At 40.2% G+C, this 21,433-nt stretch overlaps 1 protein-coding gene across 14 annotated transcripts in view; it reads right to left on the reverse strand.

Annotated features, from left to right (window-relative positions):
- EVI5 (ecotropic viral integration site 5) overlaps nucleotides 1-21,433 on the reverse strand; it is a 161,732-nt gene that overhangs the window by 69,243 nt on the left and 71,056 nt on the right. For 10 of the 14 annotated variants that reach the window (XM_006021827.2, XM_006021826.3, XM_006021832.2 and 7 more), the window contains 4 exons: nucleotides 17,307-17,360; nucleotides 14,053-14,085; nucleotides 13,353-13,499; nucleotides 2,687-2,821 (listed from right to left, as the gene is read on the reverse strand). In XM_006021827.2, the coding sequence (XP_006021889.1) occupies nucleotides 2,687-2,821; nucleotides 13,353-13,499; nucleotides 14,053-14,085; nucleotides 17,307-17,360 (369 nt within the window). The remainder of the gene's footprint in view (nucleotides 1-2,686; nucleotides 2,822-13,352; nucleotides 13,500-14,052; nucleotides 14,086-17,306; nucleotides 17,361-21,433) is intronic. The other 4 variants (XM_025201866.1, XM_025201865.1, XM_025201867.1 and 1 more) reach the window with 4 other exon arrangements.

The following is a 21,433-nucleotide window of genomic DNA, read 5'->3' on the forward strand; positions in this document are numbered from 1 at the left end:
GAACCAGGGGGCGCAGGGGGGGCCCCTCAGTGCATTACAGAAGTATTTCTGGTCCACTTCCAGATTCACTGCGAAGCATGCAGGGTCCCCCCCCGCCACTCCTGTGGGACGCTCCATCTGCCCCACCATCACAATGTTCACAAACCGCACCTGGTACCTCAAGGTATGTAGAAAAAACATTTAAAGCTGTGTCTAGGGCCAAACCACTGATTCTCCAAATCAGCATCAACTCTTAAGATTTGATTTGGCCGAATTGAATTTGGGACAGCGATCCAAATCAATGGATCGAATCACTGTCCCCAATTCAGGCTGAATCTGAAATCAAATACTACCCATTTCACACAACCCTACTAAAAGGCTCTTTCCTCTTCACTCAGTAGTTCTTCAAAGCCTCTGGAAACTTAAGCCCCAAAGGCATCTCTGCGTTTCCGCCCCCGAGCTGCAGAGCTCTTCCATAGCTTGCACTCAGGGCCATCTTAAAGGATTTCAGTGGGGAGGGACCTGTAAATCTGCACAATACTGAAGTGCTTCAAATTTTAAGTGCTTTAGATTAGAGCAGGATTTGAAGTGCTTCAAAAGAGTTTCTGTCCATACCCTAGGACCTATTGGAAAACCCAAGAATTCGTTTCAAGAAGGGTTATATGGAAAGAGAAAAAGCTTGAATAAAATAAGATCCTGATGGGAAAAAAAATGAATCAAGAACAGTATAAGGAAAAAGGCAAAGAAAAAAATAAGAAAGGAATCTACCTGAACAGGTTTATTCCTGCTTACAATGCAATGCAGATGTATGAAGTGTTTGAACTGCTGTCAGGTACTCAAAAGTTTAAGTTGTGCACTACTTCCTTCCGTGGCCTTATTTTGTGGTACATAAATATTCTTTTTTGGGAAAATTGTAATTTTGTCATATCTAGGGATCTGTATGGTTTGCCTAAAATTAAGTAATAATGGAATTACAGAATTCTGAGATTTTATCTCAGAATTCATAGATGAGGGACTAAACCATCCATTTTACCAGCTCAAAACACACACAAAAATGAAGTGCTATAGCAAATATGAAAAAGTGATTATATAGTTTTCTGGAATTCTACCTGAAAAAATGGTAGCATATCTGTAAGAATATGTGATAACAGAATTTTTTTTGGCCAGGCTGCATGCTATATTAATACAAAGGTAGAAAAAATGCTGCATTTGCAGTAGTTTTTGGTTATTTTATGTCTTTTTATTGACCTAACTGTGCATGCTCAATTATGGAGATGCCGTAATAAAGTTATTTTCTGGAACTGAGTCAGTTTGCTACAACTAAAGTAGCTATTTCATTTTTACAAGTACGTTGACATTTTATTTTTAACAATGTCACATCTATGTTTGAGGCAACTTAATAAAAGGTAAATGTTGACCGTCTGAAATGAAGGTATGACGTCATGTGTTGGATTCTTATTCAGTTTTAATATACAGTTGCTGCTGCCTTAACATTTTATACATCTTGCTCCATTACAAACCCACTAAACTTTTCAGATAATTAGATTTACCTATTATAATCAAAATTTTACCCCATAAAAGTAAGGTGTAATCAGGGGCCCAAATATGTGAACACGTCAGATCTAAATTATGAGGTACTATCCACCCCAAGTCAGTACAACATAATCAGTATAGTATCCTCTGTGTGTTGTATATTATTTGGAATCATTCAATTTAATTCCATCCTCAAACATTCAGTGTACTGCAGACTATTGTTTTGTAAGGTTAAGTACAGACAATCAAAAAGCCCAAGGTTGAATCAGTTCAGTCTTTGCAAGTTAGTCTAAGCTGTGTAGACTGAACCAATAAGCAAGTGAACAGACATTCACCTAGCCTGCCCACCCTGCAAGAGGGGGCTTGCGGGGGAAGTGCAAAGCATGTTGGGTTACTGGAAGACTGTGGGTTAACTTGGATCTGGAGGAGATCTGGGACAGAATTTCAATGAACTAATTTAACCTAAATCAGTTAAGTCTGAAACTACATCCATCCAAGTTTATCTTAAACTGATTTTGGCTGTTTTGAAAGTAGTTTATGCGTGCTGGACTTCTGTTGTATTACAGGCTTGAACCAGTTTCCAATCAATGTGTGTGTAATTTCTGTTCCAAGCCTAAAAGTAAACAAGATAATCTGACAGCTCATTAGGGAAGAGTTATGCTGAGTACCCAAGAAAGAGAGAGATGCTTCGAAACTTCAATACTGAAGTGGAAATTGAAGCTTTTTCTTTTTGGGTGAAAAAATCGAGGCCTTAAAAATTTGGGAATGAAAAGAAGGTGAACTCCTTGTTCCCTATTCCAGATACCCAAGGCAGCCAGCTGCACTCCGCTTCAATATCTACCACTAGTCTCAACCCTAAATAAGGAATTAGTCTTTTGTTCTTGATGAAACATTCAATACCGTAGTGCACGTATGCATTAAAACCATCATTACCAGACTGCTAAGTTTTCATCTCTGCATAGAAAACAACTTGCTCCTGTACAGCTGACCCGAGATCTCTGTGAACTTGAGAAAATCTCCCTGCTTCAACTGCATTCATTTCAGATTTTGAAGGTTTCTTCGGAATAATTAAATTTAACCTGCTAAATTAGACTGCAATTATGCTTTGAAACAATAAGGACTAATATACCCACTGATGCACAGTTTCATAAAGCAGGCCCTAGTTTTGTTTTACCTTTTCCATGTCTAGAACCTTATCTTGCATTTCCTTCAGAGCACAATGGGATTCTGCTTCACTCAGCCTTGCTTGAACCAACTCTTTTTCCAGCTGTAGCACAAAGTCTTCACTGTAGCGTGAACTGCATTTATGCTATAAAATTTGGAAATAAATATTTAGTATCAATTGAGAGTCTAAAGGAAGTTTTTTTTTTCTTAGATTCAGATTGAAAAATATAGTCAAAAGCTAAAACTATCAGAACCACAGTTTCCTTATACAACTTTGCCTCCCATCCACAGTGGCAACATCAGGTTCTATGCTTCTACAGCAGTACCCAAACAATGCCAGACTGTGAACTCTCTACTTCTGTTGGTGGGCAGCAACATGATTAGTTCCAAACAAAGTCAGTAGGAATATCTGAGTAAATGCTCTTCTGTGGTAAAATACAAGTTTTGTAGTTTGATGCAATTATTTTTTGATATGCAGAAACAAGGATTAAGGAAAAGCTAGTTTGATGCAGGTATAAATAAGCATATTTATCCTATAGTAAAAGAAAAATCTTCAGCAATTCCCTTTGTCCCATTCAAAGTAAATGATCTCTACAATTAAGATTTTTTTTTTTAATTATTATTAAATATCCATGGCAATAATTTGACCAACCATAGTAATGAAAGGCTCCTCTAATCCCTTGTTCCCTAAGACTGTATCCTATAAAGTAGATAAAGCACTCATTTTCCTCTGAAAGGAAACCTAAGGCTGCACTGACTACTTGTACTTGTGATCAATAGATTGTAACTTAAACTAAAAGAACAAAAGCTACTTGATACAGCTTTTAGTTATAAAAAAAAAAAAGAAGATTACTTTGGCAACATAAAAAAAATGCAAATTCCTTGTAAAAAATCAGGGGAATATTTCCAATCAGACTGCTGGAGAAACTGCTTGTTAGATCACCACATCCCGTTTCCTAAGAGTGTCTCAAACTTTATGGTTCTGTACATGGCTGTAAGTTTCCATGAAAATAATTGTCTAGATATTACAGGCACAACCACTTTGAAAGATCAACTTGAAGAGCAACAGTTACTAGGGCTATGCAAAGCTTCAGTCACTGATTCGATTTGGCAGAGATTTGGCCTGATTCAGTGGCTGAATTTCCAAATCTGAATTGAATCAAGAGACCCTTTAATCTTTCCAAATCGAATTGGAACCCTCTGAATCGATTCAGAGAGATTTCGAAAGATTTGACTATTTGAACATAGACACAGCTTTAAATGTTTTTTCTACATACCTCAAGGTACCGGGCAGCTCATGAATGCTGAGATGGGGGGACAAATGGGGGAACATTTAAAGCTGTGCCCATGGCTGAATCTCTGATTCTCCGAATCAGCATCGAATTCATAGATTTCATAGACATTAGGGCTGGAAGGGACCTTGGAAGATGATCAAGTCCAGTCCCCTGCCCGAGGGGCAGGAAGTCAGCTGGGGTCATAGGATCCCAGCAAGATAAGCATCCAAATTTCTCATGAAGGTGTTCAATATAGGTGCTTGAGCGACCTCCGATGGCAGGCTATTCCAGACCTTGGGGGCTTGGACAGTAAAGAAATTCTTCCTTATGTCCAGCCTGAAACGGTCTTGCAGGAGTTTATAACCGTTCGACCGCATCATCCCTTGGGGCGCTCTGGTGAACAAACGCTCCCCCAGATACTAGTGGTCACCCCTGATAAACTTATAGGTGGCCATCAGATCACCCCTGAGCCTGCATTTTTCCAGGCTAAAGAACCCCATAGCTCTCAGCCTGTAATTGTAAGGTCTGTTTTCCTGACCTTTGATCATGTGTGTGGCTCTTCTCTGGACTCTCTCAAGCTTCTCCACATCCTTTTTGAATTGAAGAGCCCAAAACTGGATGCAGTACTCCAGCTGCGGCCTCACCAAGTCTGAGTACAAGGGGAGAATGACGTCCCGGGATTTGCCTGAGAAGCGTCTATGGATGCAAGCCAGCATTTTGCTCACTTTACTAGCCGCAGCATCGCATTGAAGGCTCATGTTCATCTTGTGGTCAATGACGACCCCCAAATCTCTTTCTTCAGTTTTGGATTCAGCTGAATCAAAATCGGGGACAGCGATCTGAATCAACGAATCAAATCACTGTCCCCGATTCAGGACAAATCCGAATTGAATATGGTCTGTTTCGCGCATACCTAAGGGTTACATTTTTTATACAAACATGGTATTGTTACCTATCCTGTCTAGAACTGAAACTTTTACTCAGTTGTCACTGTAACTTAAATTCTTCAAAAATGGACAGTAATACATAAAAACAAAAATATTTTTTCTACAAAATAAATTTAGCTTTTGGATTTTATAATAGGCTTTGCAAGACTAGGGTACAGTTTATATTCTGGTAGCCCTGAGCAGAAGTAAGACTTGAAGAACACAAACTGAAGACAGATTTACAGGACAGGGCAACATACAACATAAAATTGTCATACACCATAAAAGTGATTATTCATTATATTTTATTTTATATATCAATTATAGTTTTCTGTATGAGTATTATCAGGTAAGTTCATGCCTCTACCTATTCCAGTGGACACATATAGCTGTGTATTGTTAGAAATACTTATTTACTCAAATAGAAGATGCCCCCTCCAATAATTAGATTCTATATGTGGAAAATTTATAATTTTGTCACAATTTTCCGGGTATAAAATCTAATTATTGGAGGTTTGTCTTGAATTTGTACGCCTCCCACTGCTAAAGCAGGGTAAATATATCTGTGGGGGGTCAGGTAGCCTTTTGCTTTCTTCTTCCCTCCAACTTTTCCCACTAACAGCCCCTGAGCACATGGAACTGAGAAGCAAATCTGAAAAGAATAACCTTGAAATTAAACATGGCTGTAGAAATTTGCATATAGTACCAATACACTTAGTTCATCCAGAATTGATGCATGTTACCTTTTTATGAAACTAATGCAAGTTTTGGCACAGGTACTCCATAAACATTCTTTTGAACAGCCCTTTGGCACCTGCTTACATGTAGGGACCTACTTAATGTGTGGTTTTGTGGTTTTCGCTGATCACTGCAAAATATTCCATCATCTGTGATTTCCCCAGAATCAACCCCTCCTCCCCACAAAAACCTCCTCACATATTATTTATATAATATGTTGTTTTAGAATCTCAAAATCCTTACCACAATACTTAGACAACATGGCAATCCCTGCAGCCACTCTCATGTGCTTGAGACTTACTGTCTGTGGCAATGGCAGGGCTGCTCCACCAATCAGTGGTGATGGTGGGACCTCTCCACCAATCAGCAGCAAAGGGTGGGGCTGCTGGAAAGGCCCACAAAATAGGTCCTTTGTGCCATGAGCAAGTCACGAAAATGGCTCTCTCTCACCATGAGTTAAATAGGTCCCTACTTATATGTAGTACAAACTATGAATGATATTAGTTCAAAGCCAAAGGTTTGTGATTTACCACATAGTTCACTGTGCTGGGACCCCCCTCCCAGGGTCAACAACATTTCGAGCCATAGTGATCCCACAGCTCAGCATGTATGTGTACTCCAGAAACCTCCCAAAAAGGATCCATGTGCTAATCAGACCACACTCATGACTGGAACAAGGGGTTCTTGTTACAAGTCCTTGGATCCTCCAAAAACTTATATGCAGATGAGGCAGGACAACCTGGTCTAGCTTCAACTCATGGTAGGCCACACTAATCACACGTGCTATGCTGAGAGAGGGGGAAACAGAGGAATTCTGGGTGAACTGTTTGAGGCCCCATTTGGTGATGTTTGCCAGGCATTTAAGGCTAGTGAAGAAACAGAATTATTGGAAATAGGAAAGAAAGGCACAGCTCAGCTGTTGTAGTGAAAAGGAAGTCTAAATATATGCAGTGTAGCGGCTCACCATGACTTTAAAGAGAGTCAATGCTGAGGGAGACTGCGCTTAATGGGCACTATATGCATCTTGTTCAGATGGGCTGCACTAAACTGCTCAGCTTTTTGGCTAAGATCAGGGTGGGCTCTGACCCCTTGGCACTGCTAGCGTGGTATTCCAGTACCTCCAGGCCTGGTGCCAGTACCTTCCTGGGGGATCAACTACCAATTCTTTTTAAGGTCAACACAAAAAAAGGTTCCCCATCAGCATGTTTACTCAACATGAGCCATGTGTGTAATAGTCAGGCTCAGTGTTAACTGCATTTAAATCAACTTCATACCTGGTTCCACTACTAAGCACATGCTGCTTTTAGTAGTTTAATGATACACAATGTACATAGTGAGATTTCCTTGTACGCAATTATAAAGACCAGGAGCTTCCCCCACCCCACCCCTTGAGGGAAAAAAACCTTGTCTTGTATTCAAGTAAATATGGTGTAACTTAAATTATGTAGGTACAGTAGAGAAGAGACATATACACAGCATTCAAGAACAAATACTGATTGCTTTGCATATGCTAGTAGTCCCACTGGTTTCAGTAGGATTACTCATTTAAGGCAATCAAGTGCTGGCCCTAAATGATTCTGTGACTGGACAACATTCTGCTATTAACATCTAAGGAATATCAATACTTCATAGTGGCCATCATCCTCCCCTAGGACTACAGAATTTGAATTCACTTCACTTACAAGCTGTATAATGTGCTTGCCTCAGCAAAATACTCATTCTGTATACTGATTATCAGAGAACAAGTTTAATAATTCTTTGGTCCAGTTTCTTAAGAAAAGACACAACCAGAAAAAGCATGACCTTGCTCCTTTGGTTTGGAATACTTATTTTATTTTCAAATGAGTAAAGATAACTGCAATTCACTTCATTTTAGAAAAAAATGCACACTGAAGAGCTGCTTAAAATAGTCTTAAATTCTGCACAAGGGTGGATAAGTAGGTTATCATGATAAGTGCTTCATTTCTAATTATCTAGCAAGTGGCCCATTAACCAAAATTAGCTATAGTATCCATGACCAATATTATGATCCTCAGTATTGTGGCTTTAAATTAAAAAAGAGAATTAAAATATAATGTAAGTCTGTCTACAAGTCACAAATTTGCTGGCAGAGTGTGCCAATCTTCCTGCAAAAGATTAACTTTTAACTTCACTGACTGCCAGAATGCACAACCAAGGTCAAAACAGAAATCAGGGATTTATTTATTTTTTTTAATTTTTATTTTTTTACAAAGTTCAAGGTCAAATCTTTTAGGTTTCTCAAAGGATCTTTACCGACACTAAACAGCTGACAAAATTTGGTCTTCAATTTATCTATAGTACTTTGCTATACTATATGCATTTGCCATTCCCTGTTAGGCAATGATTAAAAAAATCCTAAATAATCAAGCTAAAATTATTTGCCACTTTCCAGTTACAAAGCTTTCCTTGCTAAATTGATACTTCTTGGTCAATATTACATTTGCTAGTATTAGCCATTTTTTGCAGGTGTTCTTGTAGAGGGAACATAGTATGAAGTTACTGCACATGTTACTGACTATTCATTAATTATATTCATTAGTTATATTCATTAATACCTTTTCAAAACAGTGACTTCCTAATAGTTCCTTAAGCCTTTTCTACAGAAATATTAGCTATCCTGTGCTTCTCAAATGGTAATATTTTAAATCATTTTCATGCCCACAGAGGCCCTTAATTCTTACATTTATATTCCAAATTAAATGTGGAAATAGGAGGTATACATTAAAATTCAATAATAAAAGTGTCTTGTTACATAAAAGACATGATTGCTCAAATTCAGAAAAAGAGTTGAAAATTTAAAAGAACTATTATGATCCTTTGCCTCTCCATAAAATTTAAGCTATGGGACTGCATTTAAGAGTTAGAAATAAAAGGGTTGATTCACCTCACTTCAATACCTTTACAAATGGTCACTTAAAATACCTCAACATTAAATCTACCTTATTTTGTTGAATTTTAGACATTATTTAAATCCACGATTCTCTGAAACTTTGTAATAAATATATACTAGTGAACTTTCACCTTCTTAATCTAATCTTTTGATTACCCAACACATGTGGAGAACTGACAAGTTTACATTTCTCTCTTTAAATTATATTTCAGTAGAAACACACATGAAAAGATAATTATAGCAATTTGTATTAAGTGTTCCAGAGAGCAGCTTTGTCAACTTTTTTTTTTTTTTTTTAAATCATGTTAGTCAGTATAGCTGATACCATAAGAACTCTCTAGGCTGTTTCGGAATGTGAACAGCTTTAGGACAGTGGTTCTCAACCGTCTTAGCTTCAAGGCACTCCACTGTTAGACTAAAGACATGCCTCAGAACATGCCAGTTCTTAGCTCTCACTCATTTTTTAACTACAGAAGAATAATAGTGCAATTCTTCAGCTAAAAAGAAGTCAGAAAGACCTTAACAGTTCAGAATGTTTTTGACCCTATGGATTCATACTTGAAATCTCCGGATTAAGGTCTTGAATCATATATACAGATTTGCAGACCTAACAGTGCCCATAGGACAGGACACCCTGCAGCACCCTTAACCTGTGAGACCCTTTCAAGAATCACCGCTTTATGATGCATTCACTCACATTTTCCAAATTTAGGGTCTAATATAATTTTAAGGGCTATCCATTGCTTTTACAAAGCTCACAAAGTTGCCCTCTATTAAGACATGTCAGTTTATTGTTCAGAACAAAGATAATTATATCTCAATGCTAGGAGTGCACCAATAGAGATTTTTTGGGCTGATACTGATAGCTGATTTTTAACAAGGCATATCAGCCAATACTGATCCAATTGCTGATATGCAGGCGGCAGCTTGAAGAGCAGCATCTAGCTGGCAAGTCTATTGTGGTGGAAGGGGTGTGACAAGGGGGAAGATCGAGGCCCCCATGGTAAGGGAGGGAGTGGGGCTGAGACAGGGGCAGGTGCTGCCTAGCTGGGCCAGGGTGCAGGATGGAGCTGCGAGCAGCTTATCTGAGGGGACGGGGGGGGGGGGCAGCTCCCACTGCTGCACACACCCCAGAAGGGCATGGGGGGCATGTGCCCCCCAGATCTGTGAGGGCTGCTGCTGCGGACTGGGACCAAAGCAGTGCTAGGGTCTTCCCGACAGGGGCTGGGCCAGGCTCTGCTCAGGGTGGGCAGCGGTGGCGCTGGGAGGGGGCTATGGCAGGGGCTGCAGTCACCCCAAAATTCACTGTAGCCCCCCCAAACCCCCTTCCCCAGCGCTGCCACCACCCGACCCCAGTGTAGCCCAACCCAGACCCTGCCAGGAAGAGCCTGGCACCACCCTGGCCCAAGCTCGCAGTGGCAGCCCACATACAGATCTGGGGCCACACATCCTCATGCCCTCCCAGGATGCGCACAGCAGCAGGGGCTGCCCCCACTTCCCATGCCCCCCGGACAAGCTGCAGCTCCGTCCTGTGCCCCGCTCTGCCCCAGCTTGGCAGCACCTGTCCCTGCCCCTACCCCAGCCCTAGGCCCAGCCCTACTCCCTCCTTCACCACAGGGGCCTCAATGTGCCCCCCCCACACTTTTTCTTCCCCCGCCCCTTCCATCACAACAGATTTACCAGCTGGACACTGCTCCCCACACTGCTGGGCTGTGCTCCTTGCTGCCTGCATGCTGCACTATGGCCACATGCAAGCACAAGGCATTTAATTGGCCACATTGGCCAAAAAAAGCCAACTGCCAATACAGCCAATTTTCCTTATATCAGTACCGATCCGATATGGGACCAATGTATGGGTGCACCTCTACTCAATGCAAAGTTTAATACCATACTAAATGTTTAATATTTTCTCCTATACAAGATAACCTTATCTTATATATAGATGCAAATATTAAAGTACTGTCAAATGTACTATGTATAAGATTTTTCTTTATGCAAAGTAATTAGTATTAGCTTTAAGTCTGTTCCTAAAACTCTATAAATAATTATGAAAGAATTTCTAAAGTTTCCTTTTCCTCTCACAGAAAAATAGAACACCACTCTAAAAAGGGATTCAGCAACCTATCAAAGTTTCTTTTACCTCCAAATTCCCTACATATGGTGGGGGAAGACATGGAAATCAAGGCTACAGATAATTCAGGGGTCTTGGTACTAGACATCAATCCTCAACATCATTCTGACCTCATGTGTGTTTGAATCTTGCAGAACAACTGAGTAGAAGGTACACAAAAGATAATCTTTTTCACAATTTTAGACCATGGCCTTTAATCATTTCATCTTAGTCTGATCTCACATAAGACAAAAATCAAGACTGATTAAAATTCCATCAGTAAACTTGTGTTCTCTTCACAACTATTATGATAACCCTTCCTAGCAACATTATAAATTAATATTCTTCCTACCAAAATCCTACCTCCATTCCCTTCCTGATTGTTCATCTCAAGAAGTCTGCTCCTCTTCCTAAAGTCTGTTAGCGTCAATGTTTAAAAGACTGTAGCATGCATTCTTTCCCAACCCTTACAACTGAGTTTGGGCCCCAGTCCTGCAGTTTACTTCATGCAGATACAGCTGTATGCTCTTGTACACAGCAAGAACATACAGCAGAATACAGTGTTGGGAACTTCATTTTAAAATTATTCATGGCAGACTGTAGATAAAAGTCCCAAAACTAAAATTTAAAAAAAAAAAACCTTTGTGACACTGCACTATGAAGAATGTGCACAATCAATAAGTCATACTGGAACCACAAATCAATAAGTCATACTAGAACCCCTCAGAATAAAAAGTAATAAACAGTGACAGCTTCAAGTTGCTAGGAATAAAACAACAGCAGTTGGTAATGGTATTAAAAAAAACAAAAAAAACTGCCTCAAACATTTCCTGTTGGAATTAAAATTAAAATCCAAAGTTGAAAATAAATGGTGAAAAAAAATCCTCTAGGTGGTGCTCTGCTTATGTTTAAAGGTCTAGCACAGGGGAAGGCAATTATTTCAGATAGAGGGCCACTTAACAAGGTTTGATGAGCTTTTGAGGGCCGCATAGGTAGCCCTGCCTCTTGACAGCTGCCCTACCCCCTGGTTGCCATCTTGGGACTGGAAATCCCACCCCTAACCCCTGACCTTTGCCACCAGAAGTCCAGCCCCTCAACCTCCAGAAATACTTTTTGGGAAGGGGTATGCTTTCTTAGAACCAGAAAAAAACCAAATCATACACTAGAAGTCTAACATATACTATAATGTATTTTAATTTTATTACAAAAAATACGTTTGTCATGATTTGCGTTTGCATACTGTATATAGAGGTGATTGTATAATAACTAAAAATAAAATTCTTTGTCTTGAATATTGTGTGTGGAAGTGTGGGTTGGGGTGTGGGTGTAGGCTGGAGTGTTGGGGGGTGTATGGTGAGGGGGGTTTGTGAGGGGCTGTGGCTTTGTGTGGGGTGGCACAGAGTATGTTGGGGGCTTGTGTATATGTGGGGGTGTGGAGGCAAGGTGTGAGTATGTGGCATTAGTGGGGTGTAAGGAAAGGTGGGGAGGTGTGGGGACTGACCCCACACTCCCCCCATGGCACAGCAACAGGCAGGGGTGCTTGGGGTCTTTGTAACTGGCCCAGGCACTGGTGCCCAGTAGCACACAGCTCTGACCAGCACTGCACATTGCATTGAGGGGCACATTGAGGGTCTGTCTCTATTGCCAATGCTCCCCACCACGCATGTGCAGCCCTTGAGCTCATGAGGCATGGGAGGGAAGCCCTGCGTGCTGGAGCCAGCTGCCTGTGCTGCTCCCTGCCGTGCTGGTCCTGGGACTCCACGGGGAAGCAGGGGGCAGGGCTCCCCTCCAATTCCAGAGCAGCATGGAGTGGTGTGGGCACGTGGCTCTAGCACAGGACTTCCCTCCCAGGCCATGGGAGTGCAGGGACAGAATGTGCATGGTAGGGAGCTCTAGCAATAGAGGCAGTCCGGTGGAGGCTGCGCCCCTCACTGTGATGTGCAGCGCTGGCTGGAGCCTTACGCTGGGCACCAGCAGCAGGCACAACCACCCCTACCTGCTGCTGCTGCCTGCCAGGACTGCGCACAATGGGGTGGGGGGGGGAAGTGTGTCAGGGTATGCCCACACCCCCCTACCCTCCCTCACATCCACACCTTGCCCACCCAAGCTCCGTGTTGCCACTGCTCCCCCATGGGCATAGGCTCTGCGCTGCCGCCAGCCTCAGCCCCACACACTATATATTACTAGCCATAGTCTCCTGAAGGATAGTTATTCTCTGATATTTATTAAAAAGTGCTTTATTCTACAACAAAAATCTTTTAATATGTTATTCCAAACATTACTAATGTCCACTAGCTGTTTTACAAGAAGCAAATCACAATATTAAACAAGCTCAACATGGATAGCTGTTAATTTATCAAAAGGGTAATCCAAGTTATTATGAACCAACTCCAATATTGTTTATTTCACCATCTAAACTGAAAATTTAAACTTCCTCAGCACTTAATATCTGAAAAACTATCAGTATATAAAATTAAAAAATAACATAAGTACAATACATGTTTAAGCAATTTTAATCCAAACTTTTATCAGTAATACCAAAACACACTGTACAATACTCTATTATCCTTACAACTTGAATTGTGTGTAGGTTCATGAATGCAAACCGTATGCTAAACAACGTATTTACAAGGAAAGCACAGAGGTTGTGCCATGACCAGTATAAACAAACACAAGTGAATGAGAAAGATGCGATGACGTGCTACCAGGCTCCTTACCCATTGCTGTTGTTGCTGGAGCTCCCTGATGGTATTCTCAGCTTGCTCCAGTTTAGTAATGGCCTCATCACTCTGCTGTTTGATGGTGGCCAGCTCCCGTTTTATGAGGTAGTTTTCCTCAGCCTCCTGGGCCCTTGTCACTTGTCCCTTTGGACATAATTTTCTTTTTAAAGCAATTGAGGACAGATCCAAGAAAGACTGCCTTTGTGATGTCTAGCCATACTTTGCCATAGGGTTATGTCTTAAAAACAGCACTTAGGAAAGTGTAGCAGTTTAGTACCACTCTAGTTACTTACTAAATTAGGGTTTAGCATCTTTTAGCAAGTTCAATTATTTACTTGCATTCAATAAATTCAGTTCATGCAGTATTATTCAGTTGTACATGCATGGGCTTGTTAAGAGTTTGCACTGTTCAGTTTAAGGGTGAGTGTTAATACAATGCCACAGAATCCACTGATTAACAACATACTAAAATTTCAGTTATGTTAGAAAAATATAACGTGCAGATATCAGGTTTGTCTGTTTTAATAACCAAAAATAAACAAATTCTAATAAAGAATTAGCTAAATATTTTGCGCCCAAATTAACAAAGTGGGGATATATTTCAAATAAATGCATGTAAATATGCATGCATTAAAACAGTATTTTCTGTTTTGAGGGTGGATGGAAAGTTACACAGTAAAATACTAAAGGACTATACCTGTATCAATCTATCTGCCAAGGAAGCACTTTCCTACAAAAGGAAAAATTCAGATAGGAATAAGGGAAAGAAAAAAAAACAAAAACAAAGGAGTGATAAAAGTGAAAACAACAAGAGCAGAGAGAAAAAAAGAATGCCCAAATTCTACCCACTTTAAAACAAAAAGTAACCTTGGATGCATTCTCATATAAGTTGATGCAAATCAATTTTGAAAGTTGCAGAATGTAACTTTTTGTAGTATCAGTCTATACTATTGCATTTAGCAATCAATGAAGAGGTCCCCAAAGGTGGATTTAAGAGACTGGATATCATAATATAAACCATCATTTCCTGCTGTAATTTACAGAAAATAATAATCACTAAATGAAATATTCTGAAGTTACCAGTTGGATGTAAAATATTTGACACAGGGTCCATAATGGAAGAGGAAGGCATAATTTGAGCATATTAAAAGCTCCGCTAAGTGCAGTACCAAGACTTCCAAGAGAAAGCAAGAAAGTTAAATTGTACAAAATGTCAGGAATGAAAAATAGTTACAGCAGAATTTACTAATATTTTGCTTTGAGTAACTGTTAGAATTCACTAATTTACTAGTTTATAGCTTGACTTCCCTTGCATAAGTTCTACAACAGAAAACTTCTCAGAAATATCTAGGAACTCTGATAAACTGAAATGCTTTGGATGGACTGTTTATCTAAAGATCACACTGAAGATTCCATCTAAGTAATTTTAAATTTAAAAAAAAACAACAACAACAAACTTTGCAGAAAAGTTTTTCTGATGCTCTGCAGAGGATGCATTCCCATGCAAATTGGACAAAACATACAGGTCCACTATCAAAGTGTAAACTGATTGAGATTTAAAAAGAACTATAGTTTAACAGGGATAAAAATGTCATTTGGACAAGAAATAATGATCAAATGTTCCTCATTAGGATGTTCACATAAAAAACAATTAAATTATATATACTAGATATACTAGAGTTTTGAGAAGAAAAAACAACTATTTACCTAAACTAGTGACTTCTATTGGTATGTAACATGTTACTTTTCCACAAGTATTCCCCATTAAGAAGGAATTTCTCTTCAATTAAAAGGATATTTAAAGATGGAAGATGCTATGCCAACCACTTAAAGCTGGAGTTGAGACTTAATCCCTGAAGACACAACTCTGCACTTCTTGCTGACATACAATTAAATACTCTCATGACTAGTACATCACTGGCAGCTTGCAAAATCCCAGGAAATTACTACTGCTCAAAAACTAGTATGTGCTCTACACATTCATTTTATTGAATTTGTAGAAACACTTATAATATTTTAAGGCAGGCATTTTGCAGTCTTGAACATATTACTGGATCACAGACTCAGATTTGACACTAGAGGTATGACTGGTTATGAAAGGAGAGGCTCTCTGAAAGCAATGCCTACTTTTTGACAATAAAATCAACAATGGATCATGTTGACTACTGCACTACAGAAGAGAATTAGTTATCCAAACCACTGACTCTTCCAAATGAAAGACATATAGCTAACCTATGTGCTGAGTGCTACAAGTGAGAGCAATGCCAACCTAAAAAAAGGATCTGTTTGAACAGCTGAGGGGAAAACACTAAAATAATCAAACTGAAAAGGTTATACACACATTGTATATACTATATACTTAAATGCTACTTTCATATGTATTTCATTAACTAACACGTTGATTTTAAAACTGGTTTTAGTCCTAGTTAGTCTGGATAAATGACACTCCACTGTACCTTCGTCGTTTCATAGTTGGTAGGGTCGGAAGGGACCTGAGCAGACCATCTAGTCCGACCCCCTGCCGTGGGCAGGAAAGAATGCTGGGTCAAACGACCCCGGCAAGGTGTCTATTTAGCCTCCTTTTGAAGACCCCCAGGGTAGGAGTGAGTATCACTTTCCTTGGAAGTTGGTTCCAGATCCTACCCACCCTGACTGTGAAGTAGTGCCTCCTGATGTCTAGCCTGTATTTACTCTCCATCAACTTATGGCCGTTATTCCTTGTTACTCCCAGTAGTGCTCAGGGGAACAGGGACTCTCCCATTGCCTGCTGGTATCCCTTGGCCAGTTTGTAGACGGCCACCAGATCCCCTCTCAGCCTTCTCTTGTGGAGGCTGACCAGGTTCAGGTCTCATAGCCTCTCCTTGTAGGGCCTGCCCTGCTGCCGCCTGATCATGTGAGTGGCCCTCCTCTGAACCCTCCCGATATTGTCCACATCCCTCCTGAAGTGCAGCACCCAGAACTGGATGCAGCACTCCAACTGTGGCCTGACCAATGTCATATAGAAGGGGAGGATCACTTCCTTGGACCTGCTCGTGATGCATCTGTGGATGCATGACGAGGTGCAGTTAGCCTTCCTGACTGCATCCCCACATTGGCGGCCCATGTTCTTCTTGGAGTCTATAATGACTGCAAGATCCTTTTCTGCCTCTCTGTGCTGACGAGAAGGGAGTTCCCCTGCCTGTAGGTATGATGCTGATTCTCTCTCCCTAGGTGCAAAATAAACAAAAAACCCTTCAAAAATAAACAAAAAAACCTTACAGAATCAAAAGAATTGTAGGAAAGACCAAGGAACCAAAAAATCTGTCTATAATGTTCATATCTATTTGAAAGTATTCCTTTCTTTTTCATAGCTCTGGCTCAATTTTCTAGTGCCGTACATAGTTATGCAAGAAACCAGACTATAGGTATCAGGTTTTCTGGTCTGAATTTGAGTACTCCCACAGGATTTCTACTTCCTAAAGCTTCATATAGCAGTAAATCTGCACTGTTTAATTCATATTGAACACTGGCTGGCTCTTTATTCAAGCCAATGGGTGTCTGGTACCTTAGGCCTTCCAAAAGTGGAAGATTCTCAAAAGGAATTCATCCATAACACCAGAACTCTCAACACTGTATATATATTCTAATCTTTTTGTTCTTCTTATAAATCCTTCTGATACAGTGATTATTGCAAAAAGATAAAATTTGGATACTTTTTAAAAGAATATGCAATCCTGTATATTTAGAAATATACAGAAATTTCAGTTTTAAAAGCAATGTTCACCAAAACAGTACGAGCAGTTTCCATATTGGTATTTTATTACCACCTGGCTATTTGGCTAAACACTGTTAGAAAATACTGCCAATTAGTACATAAAACTCTAACATAAGTTTCTAGTTATGATAGTTCCATATTTTCTATTTAGGTTGTGGCGATTATGAAACAGGTCAAAGCTAGTCACTTATACTCACTTTTTCTAATGTTTCAATGCGTTGTTTTAAGAGTCTATTTTCTGTTCGTAACCTCTGCAAAAGAAGCAAGACTATATTAAATGTGTGTGTATGAAAAGATATGAACAAAAAGCTCAGATAAATAGTATTATCAATTTCTTTAAAATCGCATTATCAAAGTATTATGAAAATTTATACCAGTAGGTAACTCAGAAACAGGAGGAATGGAGTGGTCCAGCTGCACACCTCCCCCTCCTGCCCCCACATTGATTTCTCTCCAGGCAAACTTTAAAACCAACAGCCTGTGAGGGGCATCAACACTTCTATTCAGACAGTGCTGAGAAAGTCATCTCCCTGAATCCTGTTCATCTCACAGATGTTAATGAACCCCTATCCTTTGTAATGATTTTATATTGCACTCTTCAAACTATCAGCAATGTTGCTGTCTTTTAACCATTCCTGGTAATTTCACCCTTCTGTTTACAGCCCTGCAGACTGTTTTTAGCTCTAGCTAAAAACCTTAATTCAGCTGTGGTAATATTAACTCAGGTGTAGCAATGGCTGACAGTGAAATATTGAAAGCACTGTCAAGATACTCAAGAAATCTAGATTTTGTTTTAGGAATCTAAATAAGAGGTATATATTTAACTATGATGACAGCAAGACTAATAATACTTTTTGGCTGTTTTGATTATTTTTTGCCTTGTGTCTTGTGATTTTTTAACTTTATATACATCTAGCAAATCAGTGTCTATTCCAATAGTTATATTTGCATAGCATTAGCACCCTAGCATACTAGTATGATATCTAATTTCCCTTTAAACGGAGAAAAAAAATGTGTTGTCTCATATGTGATGATGTGCCACACCATCTGCACCCCCCTTTTCAAAATCCTAGATCCACCCATGCTTAAAAAAAGCACCTGAACTAAGGGTAACAGAGATAATAAATTAGCATGCCAAACAGGTAGCATGTGCCACAGTAAAACATCACAGTATAACTACAAAACATTCTGAAGAAGAAACTGTTCAAGGCTATGGTAAGAAACACTAACTTTGCAAGTAAGATTAAACAAAGTAATACAATTATAAAAAAGTTATCCTGAGAAGTATTTACCCTGCTCATCCCAAGAGTAACATAACAGGAGAACTGAAAGGTTTAAACAGACCTACACAAAAACACTGATGCAAGTTATAATCCTCAGCATTTAAACCAACAAGGACAGATACTGGTATTGGTCCAAGAACTTTTTATTCAGCAAGGCTGAGAGAGGTATAGCTGATATATTTACATTTTTCTCCTCAATGCAGATTAAAACTTGTAGCAGCAGAACAGCAAATTAGGAATAGTGAAAGAAGAAGAAAAAGAAAAAGTTATGGGCCCACAGCTTTGCAAGCCCTTCTTCAAACTGGAGAACGGCAAAATGTCTGGTGAGTGCTCAGCTCTCCTCTTGGAAAAAAACTTATCCTTGAAAACTTGATCCCTAGGATTAAAGTAACTGGGTGCATCTATGCAAGATGCTACTATGTAGTGGTTACTGCACATTATTTAGTCCTTGTATAATCTTTTGCCATTTCTGAAAATGTTGGCCAAAATGTAGAATGATTTGGTACTGCTAAAGTGGCTGCTATAGCAGTGTTTCCAGAATGTATCCAGATTAAAACTTCACAATAACTAGGTGCAGCAAGCAGATACCCCCTGTTCCACATAAAGAATCAAGCACAAAAAAGGGGAAGTGATTTTAGCAATAACTGTAAAAAGTATGTGATAAAACCAGAAACAGTACTCAACTCTCCCAAATTCCAGTCTTCCACTGGAGTCAGTCATCTGCTCTTTTAATTACCCTGACTGTTACACGTCCATGGATAGGAAATACATAGACAGGTTTTACTGGTCTCCAAAGCAGTGTGAGATTTACATCTGGGCTTTAGAGAATTTGACATGCCAGGACGCAGAACAGACTAAAATGTGTTTTGTTTGTAAGTTTTAATGATTTGTGTAAAACATTAAGTTAACTTTATACACTCAAATGAAATGCAATGCGCCTCTACACTGATCAGTGACCATCACACAGCCAGCACTTATCTGCAATTAATTCCGTATCAGGGACCACATTAGCAAGGAGGTAATCAACTGACTGCTGAGGTAGATAATACCAACAATAGGAGTTTTGCTTCTCTTTTCAACAGGAACATTGTTGGAAGCAGCTGGAGGGGCTTGGGACCACAGAGATGTATTTATAAATACAAAAGGTTTTGAAATTAATGATCCACCTACTGGTCTTTCCCATTACAGAAAGGGCACATTAGCTAAGGCTGCAAACAGGTGTCACCTTTGTGAGGCCATAAAAATGTTTATGGCAGCACAAAGTGAAAGCAAGCAGACATCCACACCTTTTGTCATGCCACAAATGCCCAAATTTGTGGCATCAAAAAAAGGTAGTACAGTATTAATTTGTGCTGATATTCCTTGGTGAACATCTGTTTTAAGGCAAGAGAGTGGAGGCAGCTTGGGCCTGCCCCTGCTCTCCAGATGCCCTAGGCAGGCGCTCCTGGGGCTTCACAGGCCCAATCCTGCATGGCCCAGGAATTCCCTTGCAGGGAGCAGCAGGGACTCAACCCAATGAAGTGGATCAGTTGTGCCAGGATGTGTCCCAGGACAGCTGATCCACTTCATTTAGCAATGTCTGTTTATAGATTACCAGGTGCTAAAATAAAATGACAGCCCTAACATTTTGAAGCAATCTGGAAACATTCATTATTAAGGCCTGACTATTATACTATATCCCAGAGTAGTAAACTTGCTACATGCCTGCACATCCTTTCCAATTACCACTGAGTTAATCTCCCAATAGGATTTTTGGAGGATTATTTTTTTTAAGAGCTAAAAACATAGATCTCATTTACACTCAGGTTCTAGAAGTAGAGAGGGTGATACGTTTGGGTCCAATACATGTTTTGATTTCCTCATTAGCTTTAATATTCACATAATTAAAATTTAAGGCATATGACTGTGGCAAGATTACCATTTTCAAAGAATTTGGTTTCCTTTTTGGATAAGGATGCTGATATATCTTTCAAAATGAACTCTTAGCATCAGAGGGACTGGGGTACTTCATGTATTTCAGGATTTTTTTTTTAAAGTTTCTCCTCCAACAGCAAGTTGTTAGGTTACATCATTGACTGTCAAAATGTATAATGCTTTTATACAGCCCCATGCCTCCTCCAGTCAGCAATGAGGGGTGAGGCTATATGAAGGGCAGCCCTCTCCACCAATCGGTGGCAAGGGGAAGCAGGATCACACAAAGGGCAGTCCTCTTGGCCAATCAGTGGTGGGGCAGGGTGGGAGGTCACAATGATAAGCTCATGAAAATGGCAGTAGGCCCTGCAATCAGCCTGTGAAATTGCCCATCTGCCGCCTTGATTTGGGTAGGTCTCTAGGTATAAGTGTTCAGAAACTGATTTAAACCTGTAACAGAACAGAAATTCAGCATACATAGACAGATCTGGATGGATCCATCCTTGGCAAAGTCTTTGAAAAAATTATCAAGGCTCACATTTGTGAGAGCCCGGCAGGACAAATTATGCTGAGGGGAAACCAGCACGGGTTCATAGCAGGCAGATCGTGCCTGACTAATCTAGTCTCTTTTTATGACCAGGTTACGAAACGCCTGGACACAGGAGGAGGGGTGGATGTCGTATACTTAGACTTCAGGAAAGCCTTCGATACGGTATCCCACCCCATACTGGTGAACCCCATACCGGTGAACAAGTTAAGAGGCTGTGACTTGGATGACTACACAGTCCGGTGGGTGGCGAATTGGCTAGAGAGTCGCACCCAGAGAGTCGTGGTGGATGGGTCGGTTTCGACCTGGAAGGGTGTGGGCAGTGGGGTCCCGCAGGGCTCGGTCCTTGGACCAATACTCTTTAATGTCTTCATCAGCGACTTGGACGAGGGAGTGAAGTGTACTCTGTCCAAGTTTGCGGATGACACAAAGCTATGGGGAGAAGTGGACACACCAGGGCAGGGAACAGGTACAAGCAGACCTAGACAGGTTGCACATATGGATGGAAAACAACAGACTGCAATTCAACAAGGAGAAATGCAAAGTGCTGCACCTAGGGAGGAAAAATGTCCAGCACACCTAC

Source organism: Alligator sinensis, unplaced genomic scaffold (assembly GCF_000455745.1).
Source record: "Alligator sinensis unplaced genomic scaffold, ASM45574v1 scaffold199_1, whole genome shotgun sequence".
NCBI lineage: Eukaryota > Metazoa > Chordata > Crocodylia > Alligatoridae > Alligator > Alligator sinensis.